Below are 19,815 nucleotides of genomic sequence, written 5' to 3' on the forward strand. Positions count from 1 at the left end.
TAGGCAGCATTGCTCAAAATATGAAGAGTTGGAAACAACCTAAGTGTCCATCAATGGTAGAATGGATAAATAAATTGTGATTTATTCATATAATGTAATATGAATTTGCAGCATAAAAATGAGTGCACTATAGCTAATCCTATCACCATGAATGAGTCCCCAAAACAGTATATGGAACCCAAGTCACAGAACAAAATCTACAGCTTGATTCCTTTTATATAGAGATCAAAGAAGAGCAGAACTAAAAATGTATTATTTAGGAGTATATTCATAGATGGTAAAATGAGAAGGAAAAACAAAAGAAAGATCATCACGAAATTCAGGCAAGTGGTTGCTTTGGGGTGGAGGAGAGAGGGGTGAGGGGATGAGATGAAGAGGGAGCCCACAGGAGCTCTGGGTACTGGAAATGCCCTAGTCCTTAACCTGGGCAATGGGTCTTACATATTTACATAATTAATATTATTTAAAATGTAAACAGTGTATGCACGTGTGGTATACGTTTAATTTTGTATGATGTATTTCACGCTAAATTTTAAAAGTGCTGGGTGCAGGTAGGTACGTATTTTTGGGAATGAATTCAGTCCACATTTTATCAGATTATCTAAGGACTTTCTGATCTCCCAAAGGAGTAGGTATCACAGGGCATGGTTTCTAAGGCCCCTTTCTGTTCTGATAGTTCCTGGATGTGCCAGCTGATTATGGCTCAGCCCAGGTCCCACCGGGCAGGAACACGCTCCAGGTGTGAGACCCCTGTAACATGACACCACCTTAAGGCCAAAGGATGTGTCCTACTTTCCTCCTGGGCAACCGAACGCCTTGTCTGGGACCCTTTACCTCCCACTCTACTTCCCTGACTCCTCTCCTAACATGCATGTCTGCTTTTTTTCTTTCTGTGGCCCATCCCTTTTTGCTGAGAGCTCTGGTCATTATCACTGAGCCTGAAAGCCACAGAGCAGGAGTCAGGACCCAGGGGACTTGCTGACTCCTGTCCCAGTGCTCATTCAGCCACACCACCTGCCAACTGCTCCTGTCCCCTCCCCTCCCCCCTCCCCTAACCCCCGCCCCCAGCACCTACGCCATCTGACTTCCCATGCAGGGCTTGGCTAGGTTTGTGTTGGGAAGTCCACAAAAGCATGCAATCACTTATTCATCCATGCTGGCCAGGAAGTGACTTTGAGTTTTCTTCTGAGTGAGATGGGAGCCATTGGAGAGAGGGATAGAGTCTGAACTCATTTCCAAAGGTCTTTCTAGCTGCTGTAAGGAGATTAAACTTCAGGAGACAAGAGGAGAAAGTGGGGAGGCTATTTGGAAATAGCCTACTGCAGTAACCTAGGTGGGAGAAGGCCTGGCTTGGAACAAGGCAGTTGCAATGAAAGTAGAGAAAAGGGATATGATTTGGGGCCAATAGAAATTTTAGTAGGATTGGATGTTGGGGTGAGAGAAAGAGGAATCAAGGATGACTCTGAGTTTTTGACCTGAGGAATTAAAAGGAAGAAGATGTGATCCCCTGAAACAGGCCAGACCATGGAGGAGTGAGTTTGTGTGCATGCCAAGAAGGGGAGGTCAAGAATTCTACTTCTAATATGGTGAGTTTTGGGGGCCTTTTGTTATCCATGTGGAGACGTTCAGTCTGCAGTTGGATAAAGGTGCCTGGAGTTCAGGGGAGAGGTTGAGGCAGAGGATGTAAATGTGAATGCCAACAATGGATAGATGCTACTTAATGCCAGTTCCTGGCCATGGCCACTTGGGGTAAGAGTTTAGAGAAGAGTCTAAGGACTGAACCACACCTGGGTAGGGTGGAAGCTTCAAGGACCCCTGGGGAGCTTTCACAAGAAGCATCCTGAGGGAGACAGCTTTCAGCTCATGGGAATCTTTGAGGAGATTTTGGGACTCTGTGGAAGTGCTCAGTAAATGCAGTGCAACTCGAACGGGGGCAGATCAGCTGGATTTGTGTGTGTGGATATAGGTCCAATGCCCCTCATCAAAAAGAAAGGAAGAAAACAAAACATTCAGGCAAATCTCTTCTCCCTGGTCTTAGTTTCCCCATCAGTGCAATGCAGGTGGAGGTTTTGTTAATGCCTTCAGGATTCTTCTAGAACCCAGAGCCTTGGTTTCCAAATGTATCCCAGCCGGGCCTTTGTGTGTCAGGGTCTGGGCATCTGCAGCCATCGCCTGGTGCTCCGCAGCCAGGGAAGTGGAAGTGATGACTCCCCAGAGGCCACATTAGCTCTGCTAATGCTCCAGCCGCCTGCCCTGCCCACGCACTCGCCCTCAGGGCACAGAGAGCAGCCACATAGCCCCATGGCTCTCGGGGTTGTGGGCAGGGGAGTCTGGGCCAGAGCTGGAGAGAGATGCTTTCCTTCTCAGCCCAGCCCCAGCTGATGTCCTCACCCTGTCCTCTGGAAGTCTCTGAAACCACAAAGTGGAACCCCCCTCAGAGGACTGATGGGCCCCCCCAATGCTGTACACGTATGTGACGTATGTGGGGGAGGTGCCTCCCCCACCCTGGAGCAAACGTTCTCAGTGCTGGCCCAGCCCCTTCATCCTGGACTGTTCCTGCCAACGCAGACCTGACCCAATGGCTTCTGTCTGCCAGTACTTCTCTCTGGCAGCAGGAGATTCCCCGGCCCATGCAACCTGGTACTTCAGGGGATCAAGTCCTAAATAAGCTATTTGCTTTTAAATGTGTGTTTCAGTTTCTGCCTCTGAGGGAATCCAACATAAGATAGCCTCAACAAACAAAAGACACCAACTCCAACTGAAAGGTTCTTTTAGCTCTGTTCTGCACAGGTTTCTGGAACACCACCTACATATTAGGATCCATCAGGAACTGTTCTTGTCCCTAACAGGGAAGTTACACAGACAACTGTATTAGACAAACATACAAAAAAAGAGAAGCAGTACATAGGAATCTGACTTGGTTATGGGAGGTAGTTATCATGGAAGGATTCAGTCTAGAGGTAATATCTGGGGTTTTGAAGGATGATTAGGAGTTCACGAGGTAGACAAGGGAAAGATGGTGTCATGGTCAGGGACATATGTTAACTTGGCCAAGTTGTGGTACCTGTTTATCTGGTTGGGCAAGTGCTGGCCTGTTTGTTGCAATGAGGACATTTCATAGAATTAGATCATGATCACGTCAGCTGCATCCACAGCTGATTCCATTTGTAATCAGCCAAAGGGAAGTGTCTTCTGCAATGAGTGATGCTTAATCTAATCACGGGAAGCCTTTTAAGGAGGATTCAGAGGAGACAGGTCCCATTCCTGCTTCAGCGGGTGAGCCTCTCCTGTGGAGTTCATCCAGACCCTCCATCGGAGTCGTCGGCTTCACAGCCTGCCCTGTGGATTTTGGACTCTGCATACCTGCGGTCACGTGAGACACTTTTATAAATTTTATATTTGCGAGTGTTCCCTGTTGATTCTGTTTCTCTAGAGAACCCTAACTAATACAGATGGAAACAGCATATTTAAAAATCCAGACATGTAAAAAAGTAAAAGACGTCCAGAGAATCAGTAGTGGTTCAGTATCTTCCCTGTTGCTCAAGAATAAATATATTTTGGAGTAGTGAAGGGTTTGTAGAGAGAATGAGGAGAAAATTAGAATTAGAAGGAGATGTGGTTAAAGAGACAGGCAGAATTTTGTCTGTACTATTCCAGGTATTTAGATATTATCATAGGAAGATTGGTGGATTTTAAGAAATTGTGGGCTATCTTTTTCTAATTGCTTAAGTGGCGAATGCTCATTGTAGAAAAGTTGGCAGATAACAGAGGAGTATAAGGAATGAAAGATAAAGAAAACCACCTCAAAACCAGGATTAATTAAACCATGCTGATGTTTAGTTGCCTCTCACAGGACTCTTAGGCGGGGGAGTAAGGTGGTCAGAGTTGAGTTTCAAGAAGAACTCTGGCAGCTGGTGGAGGCCATGTTGCTAGGAAGACACGGACACAGGTGACCAGCCAGGAAATTGCCACAGTGAAAGGTGACAAAGCCCCTCAGTGGGAATGCCATGACCCGGGAAGGGTGGGGCTTTGGACGGTGTCTAGGTGGTAGGATTTTTGGGACTTAATAGCCTGTTGGGTGAGGTGTGGGGTTGAGGAAAGGAGGGGAACATGACTAGTTGAGAGATTCTTTCTCTATCCACATGTTGGTGGAGGGAGCAGGGTCTGGAAGTCAGGAAACTGGGTTCTCATTTCAACTCGGTCACTGCCTATTTGTGGGACCTTAGATGGGTACCTGGAACTCTCAGAGCCACAGTTTCCTGACCTGAGAAATGGAAAGGTGATTCTGTTCCCACCATAGCGTGCCATGATGGCGCATATGTCAAAGGAGATTAATGCCTTTGATGAATGGGAACTTCTGATTCCAGGTTGATGAATGGGAACCTCTGGTTCCAGGTTGTCCTCCGGAAATATCTGGGCAATCCATGTCTGACCTTCTACCTCCTGTCATCAGGCCCCAGGAGGCAAAGACAGACAAATACTCTCCCAGGTTTCTCTTCCTTTACCTTTGGCATTCTTCACAGAGAACATGCGTCATGCTAGTTCCTCTAAGGAAATGCTCCAACACATAATGCACTATCTTTAATTTATTCATGTAATATATGACTAATATCCTAGTATGTGTCAGGTGCTAAGAACACAGTGATGTATGGGACAGACAAGGTCCCTGCCCTTATGAAATGCATAATCTACCCAGGGGGAGACATCTACTTAACCAACAACAAGTAGGTAATTTGGATAGTGATGCAATGAAGGGAATAAATTAGGGTGATATGATAAATGCTGGGGCAGCATTTTATATTTGGGCGTTCAGAAAAGCAGCCTGTGGGGAGGTAACCTCTGAACTGAGACCTGAGCAAATCAGGCAAGGGAGAACAGCAAGTGCAAAGATCCTGGGGTGAGTTTAGACTTGGAATGTTTACAGAACAGAAAGGTCCATACAGCTTATCTCAACTCATCTCACTTGTGTTGTCACCTCTATGAAACCTTCTTGGATCACCACCTACCCCTCATTTTCTGACTCACCTTCATTTAGTGACCAGTCCTGACCACACTAGGTTGTGATGGTGTCCTTACACACTGGACTGGGAGCTTCCTAAAAACAGGAGCTAGCTCCATATCCCCAGTAGCCAGCACCTTTCAGGCATAGAGCACGTGATCAGCATTTGTTTGATGAATGGAAAACTAATCAACAAAGAAATGAATGAGTGAATGAATGAATGAATGGCAAGTTCAAATGGCGCACTTAATTACTAGCTTAAATGTCACCTTAAATTCTCTGACAACCTCTTCAGACTGCAACCTTGTCCTCTGGACCCACAGCCCCCTCTCCCCTCACCATGCTCTACTTTCCCCATAGCATGTACCACCTTCTCACATACCATGTAATGCACATATTCATTATGGTTCCCGCCTCCCCCCGACAGAATGTCAACTTCATAGGGTCAGGGATCTTTAACTTAATTTTGCTCACTAAGGTATCCCTAGAACTTAGAACAGTGCCTTGACACATAGCAGTCAAATTTGAATGAGTGAGTGAAGGGGTAAATGAATGAATGAATAAATAAGCGAATAGCAGTTCTTGGCATTATAGGACAGGAATCACCACCTCAAATGCCCTGCTAGCAGGCCCAGAACTAACAAATGTATAATTGCTTGGACCGTGACTTTTTTAATACTCTCAGCCAGCTAAACAAAATCGATTCAACGTCCTCTCTCCACCACTTGGTGGCACTGGACAAAACATTCCCATTTTGCAGATGGAGAAACACTGATCATGTAGATTTAGTAGTCTGCGGTGAATAACAGCTGGTGCCGCACCAGGCCTTCGCTCCTCCCATTCCTTGGCTGGCCCCTTCTCTGAGTTCTGGGAGTCCCTCGCTCTCTTCCTGTGGTCGGATTTAAGAGCCTGGTGCCCCTGGGAGCCTGGGCCGGTGTCCGGCGCGTGGTGGAACGGTCGTGTGCTGCTGGGTCCTGCAAGTGGCCGGGAGCGGACCTCCCGCCGCCCCTCGGAGAGCACCGCGCCCCCGCCCCTGCCCATCCCCGGCCGCGCTGTCAGTCCCCATTAGCGCTAACAGGCTCCAGACGGACGGGCCCGGGCGCTGGGTTAATGCAATCCGCGCGTTACCTGGGGCGCAGGCTACATTACCAGCCCGGCCCCCGCCCGGCGCGTCCAGACCCAGGCAGCCCGCGCCCCCGTCGGCCGCCTCTCGCCTCCAGCGCTTCCCGGGCCGCGCCCGAGAGCCACGCGGCAGAGTCCAGTCCCAGCCCGCGCCCTAGCGCCTGCCGAGGCGAGGCAGGGCGCAAGGCAGCGGGATCTCCTCACTGCCTAACACGTGAGTGCGCCCTGCGCGTGGGACCGGGCTAGGTGTACCCAGAAAGCCAAGGTCGAGACGCTCAGGGTTAGAGTGCCAGCGAGCTTGAATTGTATAAGTGTCAATGTTTAAGTGTCTCAAGTGTCAGGGGAGGCTCCTTGGACTGTTGGAAGCGGCGAAGACCCGAGCTGAGGGAGCCAACGAGTGGGTCATGGCCCTGGGAAGCCTCAGTCTCGGTGTGTCTAAACCCCGCAGTTTTGGGGTGGGAAAGAGCGGGTGAGTGAAGGAGAAGAGCTCTGCAGGGTCTCCAGCTGGACCAAGGTGGGGGGGAGGGAGTGGCAAGGGCAATGTCCAACTCTGAGTTTCGTTTGAGTCCCGCGCGCCACACTTGTGTTTCGAAAATTTTCCAACAGACGTTTTCTGGGAACTCTGCGTCGGCTCAGCGCGCGCGGGTTCTGCCGATCCCGGGAGGTCTCGATAGGAGCAGGCAGGGCGGAACGGACCGGTGACCACCTCTTTGTTTTTTATCCAAGCAGAGCGTCGGAGTGCCCCCAGTCCGGCTCAAGTCCTTCTCTCCAGCCGCACCCATGCTTCTGGCGCGGATGAACCCGCAGGTGCAGCCGGAGAACGGCGGGACGGGCCCCGGACCTGGGCAGCCCCCACCGGCGCGCAAAGCCGCGGAGCTGGTGGTGGTGAAGGAGCGCAACGGCGTCCAGTGCGTCCTAGCGCCCCGCGGCGGCGACGCGCAGCCCCGGGAGACCTGGGGCAAGAAGATCGACTTCCTGCTGTCGGTGGTCGGCTTCGCAGTGGACCTCGCCAATGTGTGGCGCTTCCCCTACCTCTGCTACAAGAACGGCGGCGGTGAGCGCGCGGGCAGGCTAGGGGTTTGATTCGGGAGGCTCCCTGTCCACAGAGTGGCGGGGAGAGGCGCTGGGACGCACAAGGGAGGAGAACGAGGAGGTGCACGGCAAGTGTGGGGCACAAGAAGAGACCCGACAGGGCTCACAGTAAAAGAACTATTGGATTTCCCTGAGTGAAAGAGGAGATGGGACATCTTAGACTATGATTGCGCATGGGTGGAAGCACAGAATCTAGAGTACCGCGTCCAGCGAGGAACATTGAAATTTTGGTGGTGCGCAGGAAGGGAGGTGAAGGTTTGAAGAGCTCTGGAAGGGGCGACAGGGTATGCAGGATGTGACAACCAGGCACATAGTGATTTGGAATCTAACACTCCGAGCTTTGGGGCAGGGACTCCACTGGGTTAAGGGAGAATAGGGCCTAAGAGAACAGAAGGCAGCCGGGGAGGTCCTGCATTGTGGGAACAGAGACCTTCCAACATAGACACTGAGAGAGATGCTGGCATCAGAGAGAACTCTACTCTTAGGTTGGCGCTTGTTTTGTTCCAGGGACCAGAAGCCATAGCTCCACTGGGGATATGTCAGTAGGTCCCAAGAGTTGACCTCATCCTTCATGCAAGAGGCCCAGGTGATTGGGTCATGCCTTCACCTATTCAGGTCCTGGCCACATTGCAGTGGGGAGTGGAGAGGAGCCTGGAGGAGACTCCTGTGGGACAGCCATGGCCCTGGATTACCCACCTACCCTGGTATCAGAGCCTAGAGATCACCTACAGCCCAATCAGGGGGAAGATAAGGTAGAGCTCTAGGGAAAGCAGCCCAGGTGTAGGGAAGCAGGGACTTTGTTCCTGAGAGACTCTGATCCTGGGGGTGTCCAAGCCAGCCCCATCCTGCCACCTTTGCCAGGATGAGCTCAGAATTGCCCTGCAGAGAGCAAATGTCCTTCTGAAGGATGAAGTTGGAGAACACCAACTTTGGACACCTTTCTCCATCCACTGGGCAATGCTGCTTGGCAAAGGATAGATCTCAGGACTCAAGGGAAGAGTGAGGGAGGATGAGGGAGGATTTGGAGCTGGGTAAAGCAAAACTCACAACCTTGCCCCATAGGGTCCAGGACTCATAGTTGCTTTCTTGGATATGTGCTCTGGACAAGGCTTGGGGATGGGAAATTCCTGGTGTTTGCAATGGGGAGGGAAGGTCACCATAGGGAGCAGGTGGCTCTGAGTTTTCTTACTTGGAGAAAGCTAATCCTTTGGGTGGATCTAAGAGAGCTGACAGATGAGGGTTTAGGCCATAATCTACTTTGGCACCTCTTGAAACAGGTCTGTCACTGTCACGTACTTCTAGTTAAGGTAGCTGGGACAGCAATCCTGAACTTCAGGAGTTTCTGGGTCTGACCTCTAGGATCACTCAGTACTCTTCAGGCTTAGTGCTTGTGTCTGGCTCAAGGACAGGCAGGGGCAGAGAGAGAAAAGTGAGAAAAGGGAAATAGATCATCCAGAAGTGAAACTCTTCCCTGTTTGGCTACCGCAGCTTCTCAAGAGTTCCTGGATAGGTTTACTGATCTTGGTCCTTTGAACCCATGGAAGGAAGAAAGGCAGATTCTACACATTTTTAGCAGGCAGGGAGATGGTGAATGGCAGACAGACTGAGAGACCCTGGGACGTGCGGCCCACTGTGTCTTGAGTGACACCCAAGACTGCTTGCCCGCAAACAGCCAACTGCCCTGTCATTAATCAGCAACATTTGTCTGGCTCTTCTCCACTTGAGGTGCAGTGCTAGGCTCAGAGGGGTCACCTCGAGGTGTGCACCCCCACTCTCCTGTTGGAAGCTTTCACCACCTATAATGTGTGACCATCGTGCTGCTGCAATCACATACATTGTTATAAAGTACTTGTTGAAACTCAGGGCACACCAGATAGCTAGGCTCTCGCTGGTACTGTGGCCATCACCACCAGCACAGATAGAGTGCCTGCTGTATGCAGGTGATGTGCCAGGTGCCTGAAACAATTGGTCACAGGTTCTCATTTTGAGGCAAAGTTGGCCTGAAAGTCCTCTCCAGAACTTGCTAGCCCTTCATACAGGCCAACCCGAGTTGTTGAGTCATTTGTTTATTTGTGGGTCTGGCTTCAAAGTGGGCTGGGACTCCCTGAGGACAGAGACTGTGGCTTTTTCATCCTTGTATGTCTAGTATCCAGGACAAGCCCTGAATCCAAAATTTATTGGAAAGTGCCAATACATTTCCATTGAATCAATAAATGGATAAAATGGCCCAACCCCCTCAAAGACTTAAGGCCATATCCAGAAAGAAGCTCATAAACACCCAGAACTAGCAAACTGCAGCAGCACCCGCTGGTGGGGAGACTGGCAGCCCAGAGCTGTGTCTCAGGAGCCTCGGCTATGGAGTGAGATGATCCTGAGTTCCGATTTCGAGCTGTGTCATGCTGAGCCTCAACTTCCTCATCTGCCAAATGGGAATAATGATGTCCAACACAGAGGGTTATTGTGAGGTCTAGATACGACGATGCGTGTGGAAAGCCTGGCATGGAGCACGGTCTGAGTAACTGAAGCTGCTTCTCTCTGTTAATGTTGTTAGGATGATGTGTGAAGTGGGTGGGAGAGGGGATCAGCTCTCTAAAGGCTTGAGGAGAGGCTGGCCCAGAAAGACTTCCTGTAGTACAGGCTCATCTCCTGGGGATGGGGAGGGCATGGATAAGCCAGGGAAAGGGAGGAGGTGTCCCGTCATGCTCTGGGCAGCTGTTTACTCGGGAGCATCTCAGAAAAGAGGTGCACAGGCTGGCTGGAGGGCAAGCGGGAGAGATAAGGGTGGGGAGGCAAGTTGGGGCTGGGCTGTGGGGCCTTGAATGCCAGGCCAGGTGGTGGGGTGGGAATGTTCTATCAGTGAATTTCCATTTCTGTCCATGGCCGGCTCAGGGATACAGTGCAGTCCCATCCCAGAGGGTGAGGCAGCTACTTTCTAACCCACCCTCACCCCTCCAGGGGTCACTCAGCCACACCCTGATGGGCATCAGTCTCGATGGGGCCTCCTAGCTGCTCCCTGCCCATTAGCTCTCCTCCAGTGAATCCCAGCAATGGGCAGGTGAGCAGGTGGAGGCAGGGAGCAGCCAAAAGACCTGAGTTTAAATCCCAGCCCCATAACTTGCTGTGCAACCTTGGGCCCGGCAATACCTCTGTGGTCTCAAGTTTGCTGCCTTGGCTAGAGGCGAGCTTGGATGATCCCCAAGGTCCTGCCTTCCCTGGGCCCCGGCTCAGTACCCTGTTATCTGACTCACCTCTCCTGGGTGCTCTCTCGGTGCCAGCATTTACACAGCAACCTCTCCACGTCCAGCTGTTCACGCTGGCCCAGACTAGAAGAAGTTTTGAAATGATGAAGATGCCAATCATTTAGGCCCTGGGCTAATATTTTTGGAATGAATTGCTGGGGAAGATCAGCCTGCCTGAACATCTTCCCCAAGGCCAACTGCTTGGATCCGCGGGCCGTGGGAGACTTCAGGTGGGGAAAGCCACCTTCTTCCAGTCCTTTGTTAAGGACTTTCTCAAACCTCTGGCAGCTTGCCTCAGTGGGGATCCTGTCAAAGGCAGAGAAGCTGTGTCCCAGGTTCTAGAGTTTCCCTCTGCACTTGGGGTTTTGGGCCTGTCTTGTGTGACTGGGTCCCCATATCAGCCTCCCTACTAGGGAAAAGGCCAGTGTAAATTAATCTTTGCAAACAGCTGCTGCTGTTAGAGATGCAGCCTGCCAGCAGCCCCAACCTGTGTGTGGTGGAGAGACTAACCTGCAGGTTTAGGCATACCCAGGTTTGAATCTGTGCCTGACAGTTCCCTAATAATGTGGCCTTGGACACATCACTCGGACTCTCTGAGCCTCAGTTTCCTTCTGCACCTTCCTGGCAGGCTGGTGTGACATCAGAGACAATCTCTGTAAAACCCTTGAAATAGCATCTGGCACAGAAGACCAGATCAGTAAATGTAGTCATTAGCTTTATTGTCCACTGTTCAATGATACTGGCTACAAGGTAGACCAGATCTGGGGCCAGGGCCTGGTTTTGGAAGGAGGAGAATTGATTCCAAGAGGAGATTGATGAAGAGAAATAAGGCCGGAAAGTTTTGAGCTAGCAAAAGCTGTTTCAAGAATCAAGAGCTGGACTTGGGTCCATATTCTGACACTCTGTCCTTGCCTTGCTGTGGTTTCCTCGACTGGAAAATGGGGATTAGCGTTCCTGCATGGGGTCCCCTGAGGGTCCCGTAAGATCCTGGGGTTCTGGTTCCCTCATGAACCTCAGCGCGAGCTCAGGGTCTCAGCCCAAAGTAGCTGCAGTTTTTGAGGCCAGGTGTGAGAGGGTGGCTGGTACAGAGGGCAGGAGTCTCAAACTTAGTGCCCTCATGTCCAATCTGGCTGCAAGGGGCCAACTTCTCCTGGAACTTACCAAGTCTGACACTGATTGTCCAACTCTTGATGCACGTGAAGCAGCCAACTGGCCTGGAGGTCCTGCTGACAGGTTTTCATGCTGCTTTGCTGGGATGAGGCTGTTCCCAGAGGCTAGAGCTGAAACCACCCCCATCTGGGGTCTCCAGCAGATTTGGCCCATTGCATGGAGCTGGCCAAAAAGATCTTAGAGAGGTTGCTCCCAAGATGATGGGATTTAGTCAGAATAAATGTTACGTTCTGCCCTGAGGTTCCAAACCCAACTGCTTGAGTAAGGGTTAGGTCAACAGCACAAGTGGAGAAAAGCCCTGGGGTTTTCATAAGCTGCATCCTCCATGTGAGTCACCATTTATTTAACCATAAACCATTTGCTAAATGCCTGTCATATAACAGGGCTATACAGATGAGCAGAAGACAATCTCTGTCTTTAGGGAGTTCACTGTCTATCATAGATATCAATGTCATTTTAAGATCCCATCAGAGGTATTATATCCCACATAAGGGAAGTGGAGTTCCACTTGTTGGGCATGGGTCATATTCCCCACTACAAGGTAGTTCTGAGTTTCTCATGTTACTCCAAATACCCTTTAATTTTTTTCTCTTAAAGAGACCAAGATGGTGAAGACATGTGAAAGCAGAACCTTTAAGGGATGCCCCAACTTCATTGGCAAGTTCAAAATTCTCCAAAGTTGACATCAGTGGGAGAATATCCCCATGAGGGGGGTAGTCCCAATGCTAATTTCTTAGAATTCCATCCCCACTCTCCTCCCTAGAGGACCTGGTTTAATCAGAAAAGCATATATTTTCCCATTGGGCTATTCCCAGGTCCCAGAGCTAACTTCCTGGAGTCGGCTGGAGGGACCCCTTTACAGGCCAGAAAAACCGGTTCTCATCATTTCATATAGAATTCCCTCATGTAACACTAGGGCCTTCTACAAAGGCTTCTGTAGATGCCCTTGGCAGGTCTCAGTGAAATATAGGGAAAGGAGGCAAGAAGTGTAAGGCCCTACTTGGGCTAAGGTTACAGGGACCCTGAGGCCAGTGGCCAGGGGGCCATAGGGGTCAGTGAAGGCCCCAAGAAGAAGATCAGTCTTGGGGTGGAGGAGACACAAGTCGGTCCCACATGGCTGGCTCAGCTATCCTACACCGGAAACAGTCTCTATGTTCCCCAACTAGAATCTTCTGGCCTTGGTTTAATGTAGGAATTGGAGAGTTTACCTGTAGAAATGTTCGCAGGAAGCAGCTGTTGAACTGATGAAAGACTCTGGGGAAATCTCTATACCTGATACCAATATACACAAAGAATTGCTTTTGAAAAGATTAATGTGTTTTGTCTTTCTGGGACCTGCAGGACAAGAAGCAAGAAGGTAGAGGGAGGCTGCAGGGGGGTTAGGAAAGGTAAGGCAGCAGGACCAGGCAGAGGGAGACGGTAGGCTGCCAGGCAGTCTCAGCAGAGCCTCAGCAGAGCTCACAGGGAGCTCTGACATTGGCATGGCCCTGCAGACTTGTCCTGAGTTGGGGTGAGGCAGCTGGGACTTTAAGTCTCCCTATGTATTAGTCACTGAATGCTGATTGCCCAGGAAAGGGGACATGGCCATGTGTGAGGTGGCTCTCTTCAGCTGGCAGTTCCCAAAGGGCTGACAACCTGAGAGCCGTATGCTGTCCACACTTCCAGCAGCTAGGGGGAAAGTCTTCACCCCTGAAGGTGTGACCGGGAGTTCTTTTTGTGTGTGTGTGTGGCGGGGTGGGGGGGATGGGGGGCGTGGGTGCGTGGTCCGGGAATCAAACCAGGTCTCTCGCATGGAAAGCGAGCACTCGACCACTGAACCACCTGTGTACCCGAGGCTGGCTGTGGCCTGAGGGAGTCCTTTGCCCTGCTTTTACTCCTGCTCAGCACCGCATGCGGACACAATAGAGAAGAGCCGGCTTCATTTGGGTCAGGGGTGGGAGGAGACCAAGGGGCCTCAGAGTCCTGCCTTGCTGGTGAGCCTCCAGCAGCCATTCACAGCTGTGGTCCAGGAAGGGCCTGGTGCCTCCCAAGCCCTTAGGGGCTCCTTTATTGCTCTTTCCAGTTTACAGAAGCATTTTACAACATCTCTCCTTTCGTGTGTGATGACAGGACTTCATTCTTATTTGCACACAGCATCTGCTAAGTGCCAGGTCCTTCACTTCCCTTTTCCCAAATCATGGTGGCCAATCAGCCAAGTAGCATGATCATCCCCATTTCCCAAAGGGGTGAGGTAACTAAGGCTCACAGAAGTCACATCTGCCCTAAGTGGCCCGAACAGCCCCAAAGCCCCTCCAAGTCTACGTGGGCCTCTTACCTGTTCCCCCTTCCTTAATGCAAGGCCAAGGGCCAATTGTCTGCTGGGTCTGTGGGCAAAGCTTAGACCCATGGGCTGAAGAGTCCATGCACATGTGCAAAGGACCTCTTCCATCCCTTCATGGAACTGAGAGGAAAAGAAGGAGGTGAAGCAGGTGGTGGCTCCCCCTGTACCCCATATTCCAGCACAGAGCTCCAAGAGCTAAGGTTCCAGATACGACTTCATAAAAGACCCATTGCAAGATTCTACTTGGCAAGGTAGGAAGATAGAATATGTTTGATTTACCCGTTTATGATTTGCCATCTTCAAATATTTTAACATGTGGAGTGTAAACCTCTGCTGGGCTCCTGCCCCCAGGCCTGTAAAAATTTCTGGTGGCTTTCTAAGAGGTGCTCTCTCCGGCCTGACATCTCAGCCTCTCTTGCATGTTGTTAGCCAGGCCACTGTGTTTGTGTGTGTGTTTTCAGATCTGACCACCCCAGGCACTGACCACAGTTTTCTAGGGACTCTGCTGACTGCCCTTAGAGCCGGCACCAAGGGACAAGCTCTGTGGGTTTTCAGGGTTTGGCTGTATCAGGGTGTGACCAAAATTCACACCTTGTGGGATCTTACCCTTAACTCACTAGGAAGCAGATCAAGATAGGTCTCAGGGACCTCTATTTTTTCCTGCAGCCCCCCTCCCTGATTATGTTGTCTCCTCTTCCCCGCCACATCCCCACCAGGGGCTGCAGGGTTGCAGCCCCACCACTTCTCATGCTCCCTCCCATTTTCTCCCTCTCCTGTGGGCGAAACTGCTCCAGCACATTCTGGGCTTAGAGACCACTGGGCTTCCCCTCCTGTGGACTTGGCATTTGAACAGAGGATTTCAGAACCTCTCTGTGACCAGCTGGGTTCCTCTCTAATGGTGTGATATTGAGGTGTGAGTTGGGCTAGAGGTGAAGGGACTGAACTTTCCCTGCTGAGTCATCCAGAGACACTGCCTGGAACCCCTGTCACAGTCAATGATCCTTTTCCTTGTGTGTTGGTGCATGTTGTTTACCGAAGTATGTGCATATTTGGATGAGTATGCACAGTTGTGCATTTGTGTACACGTATAGGTATGTTGGAGACTCACAGGGGCTGAGACCCTCTTGGGGTTTGCCCTGCCCAGCCCAGGATCTGATAGTCAGAGAATTCTGAGTCTGTAGCCCCTGGATTCTTGGGCTTGGGCTTGTGTGAGCCTGGTTTCAGCTGGCATGGGCATGTGAAGAGGGAGCAGGGCTGTGGAGATGTGGCAGTTGAGGGCCCTGTAGGGCAGTGACTTCTAGGAGGTTTGCAACCCAGCCTCAGTTTCCGAGGAGCTGCTTATAAGAAAGACAATCTCACTTGACCTCAGTCACCCCTGAAAACTCTTCCTGGCTCCTCAGCCCTACCCTGGCCTCCTCCAGACCTTTCTGCAGAGGGGTCTTGGGCCAGCTAGCTGGCTGATAACTTCTTCTGGAATAAGGCACTGGTCACTGGACAGCTCTGTGTCTTTATTCACACTCAGCCATTGCATCGTTTTGAATCTAATCAATCTGTTTCACCTGAGCCTTCAACTGGCCCATCTCAAACACGCTCATGCATCAGACACTGCAAACACGTGCAGGTACATCCTTTCCCTTCCTTCTCTCTCTTGGTGGTGACTCCCAGCCAGGTTGCTGGCTGCCCTATGACCCTGAGGAGAAGCCCTGGGAAGAAAGTGGAGCTTGAGCCTTAGGTAAGTTTGACCCAGGGCACCATGTGGCTTTGCCCCAGTGCTTCGCTACTAGGTTGAGGACTCAGTTTCCACATCTGTAAAATGGGGATGATGCTCGTCTCTGCATTTTTGGGCTTATGTGAGGATTGGATGAGGTTGTGTGGAGAATGCCTGGAGCCCAGGAGGGTATCAGCAAGTATGAGCTGCTGCTATCTGTTGTTACTATGGTTTATGCTACTATCAATAAATATTTTCCCACATTCTGCAGTTCCCTGGTATGTGTGGGGAAGAGAGTGCTTGGTTTCCTAGGCCACGGCATCTTGGCCAAAGGCCAGTGGCAGAAGGAGTATGGATTTGGCCCCGCCACATCCAACTGCGTCAGGAAAGGGAGCTAGTGTTTTGCTTTTGTCAATCTTGCGGCCTGGGCCGACAAGACTTGTACCCTATGAATCACCTCAAAGCGTCAGAGCCTGCTAAGCTCTTCCCAGGCTGCCAGGACATTCTGAGAATTGACTCCAGAACTCAGACTTGCCTAATTCGACAAGGAATTTTCCCGGAGATTAGTGACCACTGTCCATTGCCTAGGAGCCCCCTTTAGTTTTTGCAGTGCCCTGGCCAGAAACTTGAACCTCTGCTTGCTTTGCTCCAGCTTCATCTAATGCCTCCTGTATCAGGTGAGCCCAATGGGTTGGGAGATCTGAATGCAAATCCCAATCCTGCACTTACCAGCAGTGCAAATGAGCAGTGCAAAGAGCAAATCTTTTCCCTTCAGATCCCTCCAGGGGGCATCTGTGGGCTTATGAGAGACTCCAAGAAGAACCCAGTGAGATGGTGTTTGGGAAATCTCCATGGGACCTTAAAAGCACTTACATGTGAGCAAAATTAGAGACTCAGCCACATATGACTTTGAGAAAACCTAATTTTCTCACCTGTAAAAGGAAGAATTTGGATTAGATTGTTCTTTAGGGTGATGATCCAAGAAAGAACAGATTCTGTGTTTAAATAAATTTGGTAAAGGAATGATCACCTCCACAGAGTTTCACAGTGCAAACTTGTGTGGCAAAGGTTTGGGGAATCCTGCAGGGATCAAAACTGTTTAGCTTTACTTAATCCAGGCTCTTTTAAACTAATTTGACCATCAAACCTCATTATTATGGTTATGATTATTACTCTTACCGTGACAACCAACCACTATTACTGCTCTTTGATTATGTGTATAAGTTGCTTGGCCTTTGTTGACCTGCCACAAAATGCCCCTTCTGACTGCTGCTTGGGCCTCGGTGGATGGGGACTCTGTGGCTCAGGCTGGCCCTGTTCCCAGCCCTCTGGGAGGTACACCCAAGGCTGGCAGGGTCCAGGGATGACGCCTGCCTCTGTGTCCTCCAGGTGCCTTCCTGATCCCATACACCCTGTTCCTCATCATCGCAGGGATGCCTCTGTTCTACATGGAGCTGGCTTTGGGCCAGTACAACCGGGAGGGGGCTGCCACCGTATGGAAGATTTGTCCATTCTTCAAAGGTAAAGAAGGGGTCTGGGGGAAGCCAAAGGCTCTAAAAGACTTCCTTGGGACCTTGGAGAATCTCCTCCAAAGTTGGGATTTGAGGCAGACCAACTCTCTTGTGAGAGTCCCGAAGTATTGACAAAGTCATAAACACCCACCATTCAAAGAGTATTTGGTGTGTTAGGATGAGCATTAGTCTAGAAAGTTAGAAAATTTGGTTCAAGGCCAGGCTCTACCAGCTGAGTGACCATAAGGAATCTGTTTCTCATAGATGTATCAGAAGTACACAGCACACATACCACTACTCTTCCCTCTTGATCCCATGGCAGACATGATAAGTTGATCATGGACTATTTCCTGCTCAGCCAAAAAGTTGCCCCACAATCCTTAGTACAACAACCATAACTAGTTGATTGCAACGGGGATGTAAGATGCAGCCTATCTGCATTGGGTATTTTTAGCATATCTGGGGAAAGTAGCCCAGCAACTGCTATTTCTTGGCTCCTATACTGCTGGGAGCAGGGCATGGAGTAAGAGTGTGTTTTCAAAGCACTGGGTAGAGAACTAGGCCCAGTTGGCAACAAGGGCCAGTGGGTGACTCCACTGAGCCTCTTCTCAGTGGGTGTGTATCTTCTGGGCACCTCGTGTTCAGTCCTGGGGTAGATACATGGTGGTACAAGAGGCTTGTGAGACATATATTCAATTGAATATTTTTTGTTTAATTACCAGAAATCCAGCTCTAAGTGGCTTAAATGTGAAAGAGATTTATTGGCTTACATTATGGTAAAGTCCACGGGTTTCTCACTGTAGATACATTTTGACCCAAGTCCTCCAATAATGTCCAAGAGTCGTTTCCAAGTCTTATTCTATTTTCTTCTGTATTAGCCTCACTCTCAGGCACATTCTCTTCATGTGCTAGCAAAGATGGCTATGAGCAACTCCAAGGTGAAATCCTACGAAGTTTAACAATAACCAAAAACGAAGACTGACACCTTATAGCTTCATTAAAATCCCAGAGAAGACTCTAGTTGGTTAGACTTGAGTTAGGTGCCCACCTGTCGATCAATCAACAGGCTTTGGCAAAGCAGTGCTCTGACTGGCCAAGCCTGAGTCACATGTCCATAGTTAATCAAGGAAGTGAGGAATTAGGTTCACTCAAACCTCAAATGCTAAGCACAGCTTGAGGGTAACACCTTAAAACAATGTTGGGTAGGCAAAAAATATGTCTAAAATAGACAAAAGTCAAAGAAGTTGCCCTAAAGGAGCTTTCAATATAATCAGGAAGGTGAGGTTGCCACATGAAGCAGGTGGTTGAAAATAGGACCCAGAGAACATACAGGGCCAAAGTTTTGATCAGGGAGTGCTTGGTTAGGGTTCCCCTAGAAGCAGAGCCTGAGATGAGGATTCATGTGTAAGGAATTAACTTGGGAGGTGATACCCTGAAATCTCCAGCAGGGGAGTGGGGTGGTGAGAAAGAGAAAGGGAGACAGCCAATAAAAGGTACGTTATCAAGCCAGTTCCTTGTGGGCAACCAGAGTTCAATCCCAGTGGGGGAGCATGTTGAAACACTCCTCGGGGTTACCCTGCCCAAGTTGAGAGGGAGCCGGAATACATATACTCCAAGTTTTAACAGGACCACTCCCTTGGGCATTAAGATAGGGGCACTTCTGGCCTACCTCTGCTTAAGCAGAGGGGACTCCAGTAGCCAGAGAGAACCTGCAGGCAAAGGAATGTTGGGTATTGAGGGATACACATGTAGCATAGATGATATGCTACAGGAAAAGAGGGGCGTAGGGCTCTAGTTGTGCTGTGGCTGGAGCTGAGCCTGGGGACCCTCTGCATGACCCCTAGGAGTTGGCTATGCCGTGATCCTCATCGCTCTCTACGTTGGCTTCTACTACAACGTCATCATTGCCTGGTCACTCTACTACCTCTTCTCCTCCTTCACCTTCCACCTGCCTTGGACTGACTGTGGCCATGCCTGGAACAGCCCCAACTGCACTGACCCAAAGCTTCTCAATGGCTCCGTGCTGGGCAACCACACCAAGTACTCCAAGTACAAGTTCACGCCAGCTGCGGAGTTTTATGAGTAAGTCAACCCTGCATCCTGTTTCCAGCCCTCAGCTGGGCACGCAAGGCCTGGGCTGAGTAGGACCTGAACTGGGCACTGAGGAAAGCCACATGAGAGAAGGGGGGTGGGCCAATCGCCATTTATTATGTTTACTAAGCTGCCACCACAGCCCTGGGCCTGGACTAGTTGCTGAGGGTACGACCCTGGCCATGGCAGCTTGGAGCTCTTATGTGTTGGGGCAGGCAGCTGGGAGTAGGGTAGGGAGACAGGATAAAAGTAAATGGATAAGGAAGCAAGAATATTCCAGAGAGGAATATTCTTAAAAGTACTCTGAGAGGGTGAGTACTTTTAAGGAGCTAAAATAAGGTGTGTGTTAGAAATTGAAGGAGATTTAGCAGGTGGTCAGGGAAGGCCACTCTGAGGAGGTGACATTTGAACTGAGACCTAAATGGCAAGATGAGGTCAATCGGGGGAACCTCTGAGGGGTGGGGGGTCAGCTGGCAGGTGATGGAGTTGCAGTTAGGACCCAAGTCATTCTGGTCCTCTGCTGTCCTCTGAGCCTCCCTCACTGCTGTCTCTGGATCTTCTGT

The 19,815-nt window shown here is 50.2% G+C and overlaps 1 protein-coding gene and 1 long non-coding RNA gene across 11 annotated transcripts in view; one reads left to right on the forward strand and one right to left on the reverse strand.

The window, feature by feature from the left end:
* The first annotated feature begins 6,901 nt into the window (after positions 1-6,901).
* The window catches only part of SLC6A2 (solute carrier family 6 member 2), a 40,571-nt gene continuing 27,657 nt past the window's right edge, over positions 6,902-19,815 (forward strand). Inside the window, exons 1-4 of one of the 4 annotated variants that reach the window (XM_077132476.1) lie at positions 14,500-15,674; positions 16,303-16,327; positions 17,040-17,171; positions 19,006-19,243. In XM_077132476.1, coding sequence (XP_076988591.1) covers positions 16,312-16,327; positions 17,040-17,171; positions 19,006-19,243 — 386 coding nt within the window. In that variant the 5' untranslated portion in view covers positions 14,500-15,674; positions 16,303-16,311. Of the gene's footprint in view, positions 7,176-14,178; positions 14,194-14,499; positions 15,675-16,078; positions 16,328-17,039; positions 17,172-19,005; positions 19,244-19,815 lie in introns of those variants that run through there. The other 3 variants (XM_077132474.1, XM_077132477.1, XM_077132475.1) reach the window with 3 other exon arrangements.
* LOC143659466 (uncharacterized) lies at positions 9,017-14,173 on the reverse strand. Of its 7 annotated transcripts, none has more exons than XR_013163557.1 (5): positions 13,937-14,155; positions 12,831-12,957; positions 11,614-11,811; positions 10,462-10,536; positions 9,027-9,632 (listed from the first exon to the last, which is right to left on the reverse strand). It is a non-coding gene; the product is annotated as an uncharacterized LOC143659466 (long non-coding RNA). The 7 variants fall into 7 exon arrangements; XR_013163558.1 differs by having other exon boundaries at positions 9,029-9,632; positions 11,614-11,784; positions 13,937-14,152; XR_013163559.1 differs by having other exon boundaries at positions 9,017-9,859; positions 11,614-12,957; positions 13,937-14,171.

This window comes from Tamandua tetradactyla, chromosome 16, assembly GCF_023851605.1.
Source record: "Tamandua tetradactyla isolate mTamTet1 chromosome 16, mTamTet1.pri, whole genome shotgun sequence".
NCBI classification, from domain to species: domain Eukaryota; kingdom Metazoa; phylum Chordata; class Mammalia; order Pilosa; family Myrmecophagidae; genus Tamandua; species Tamandua tetradactyla.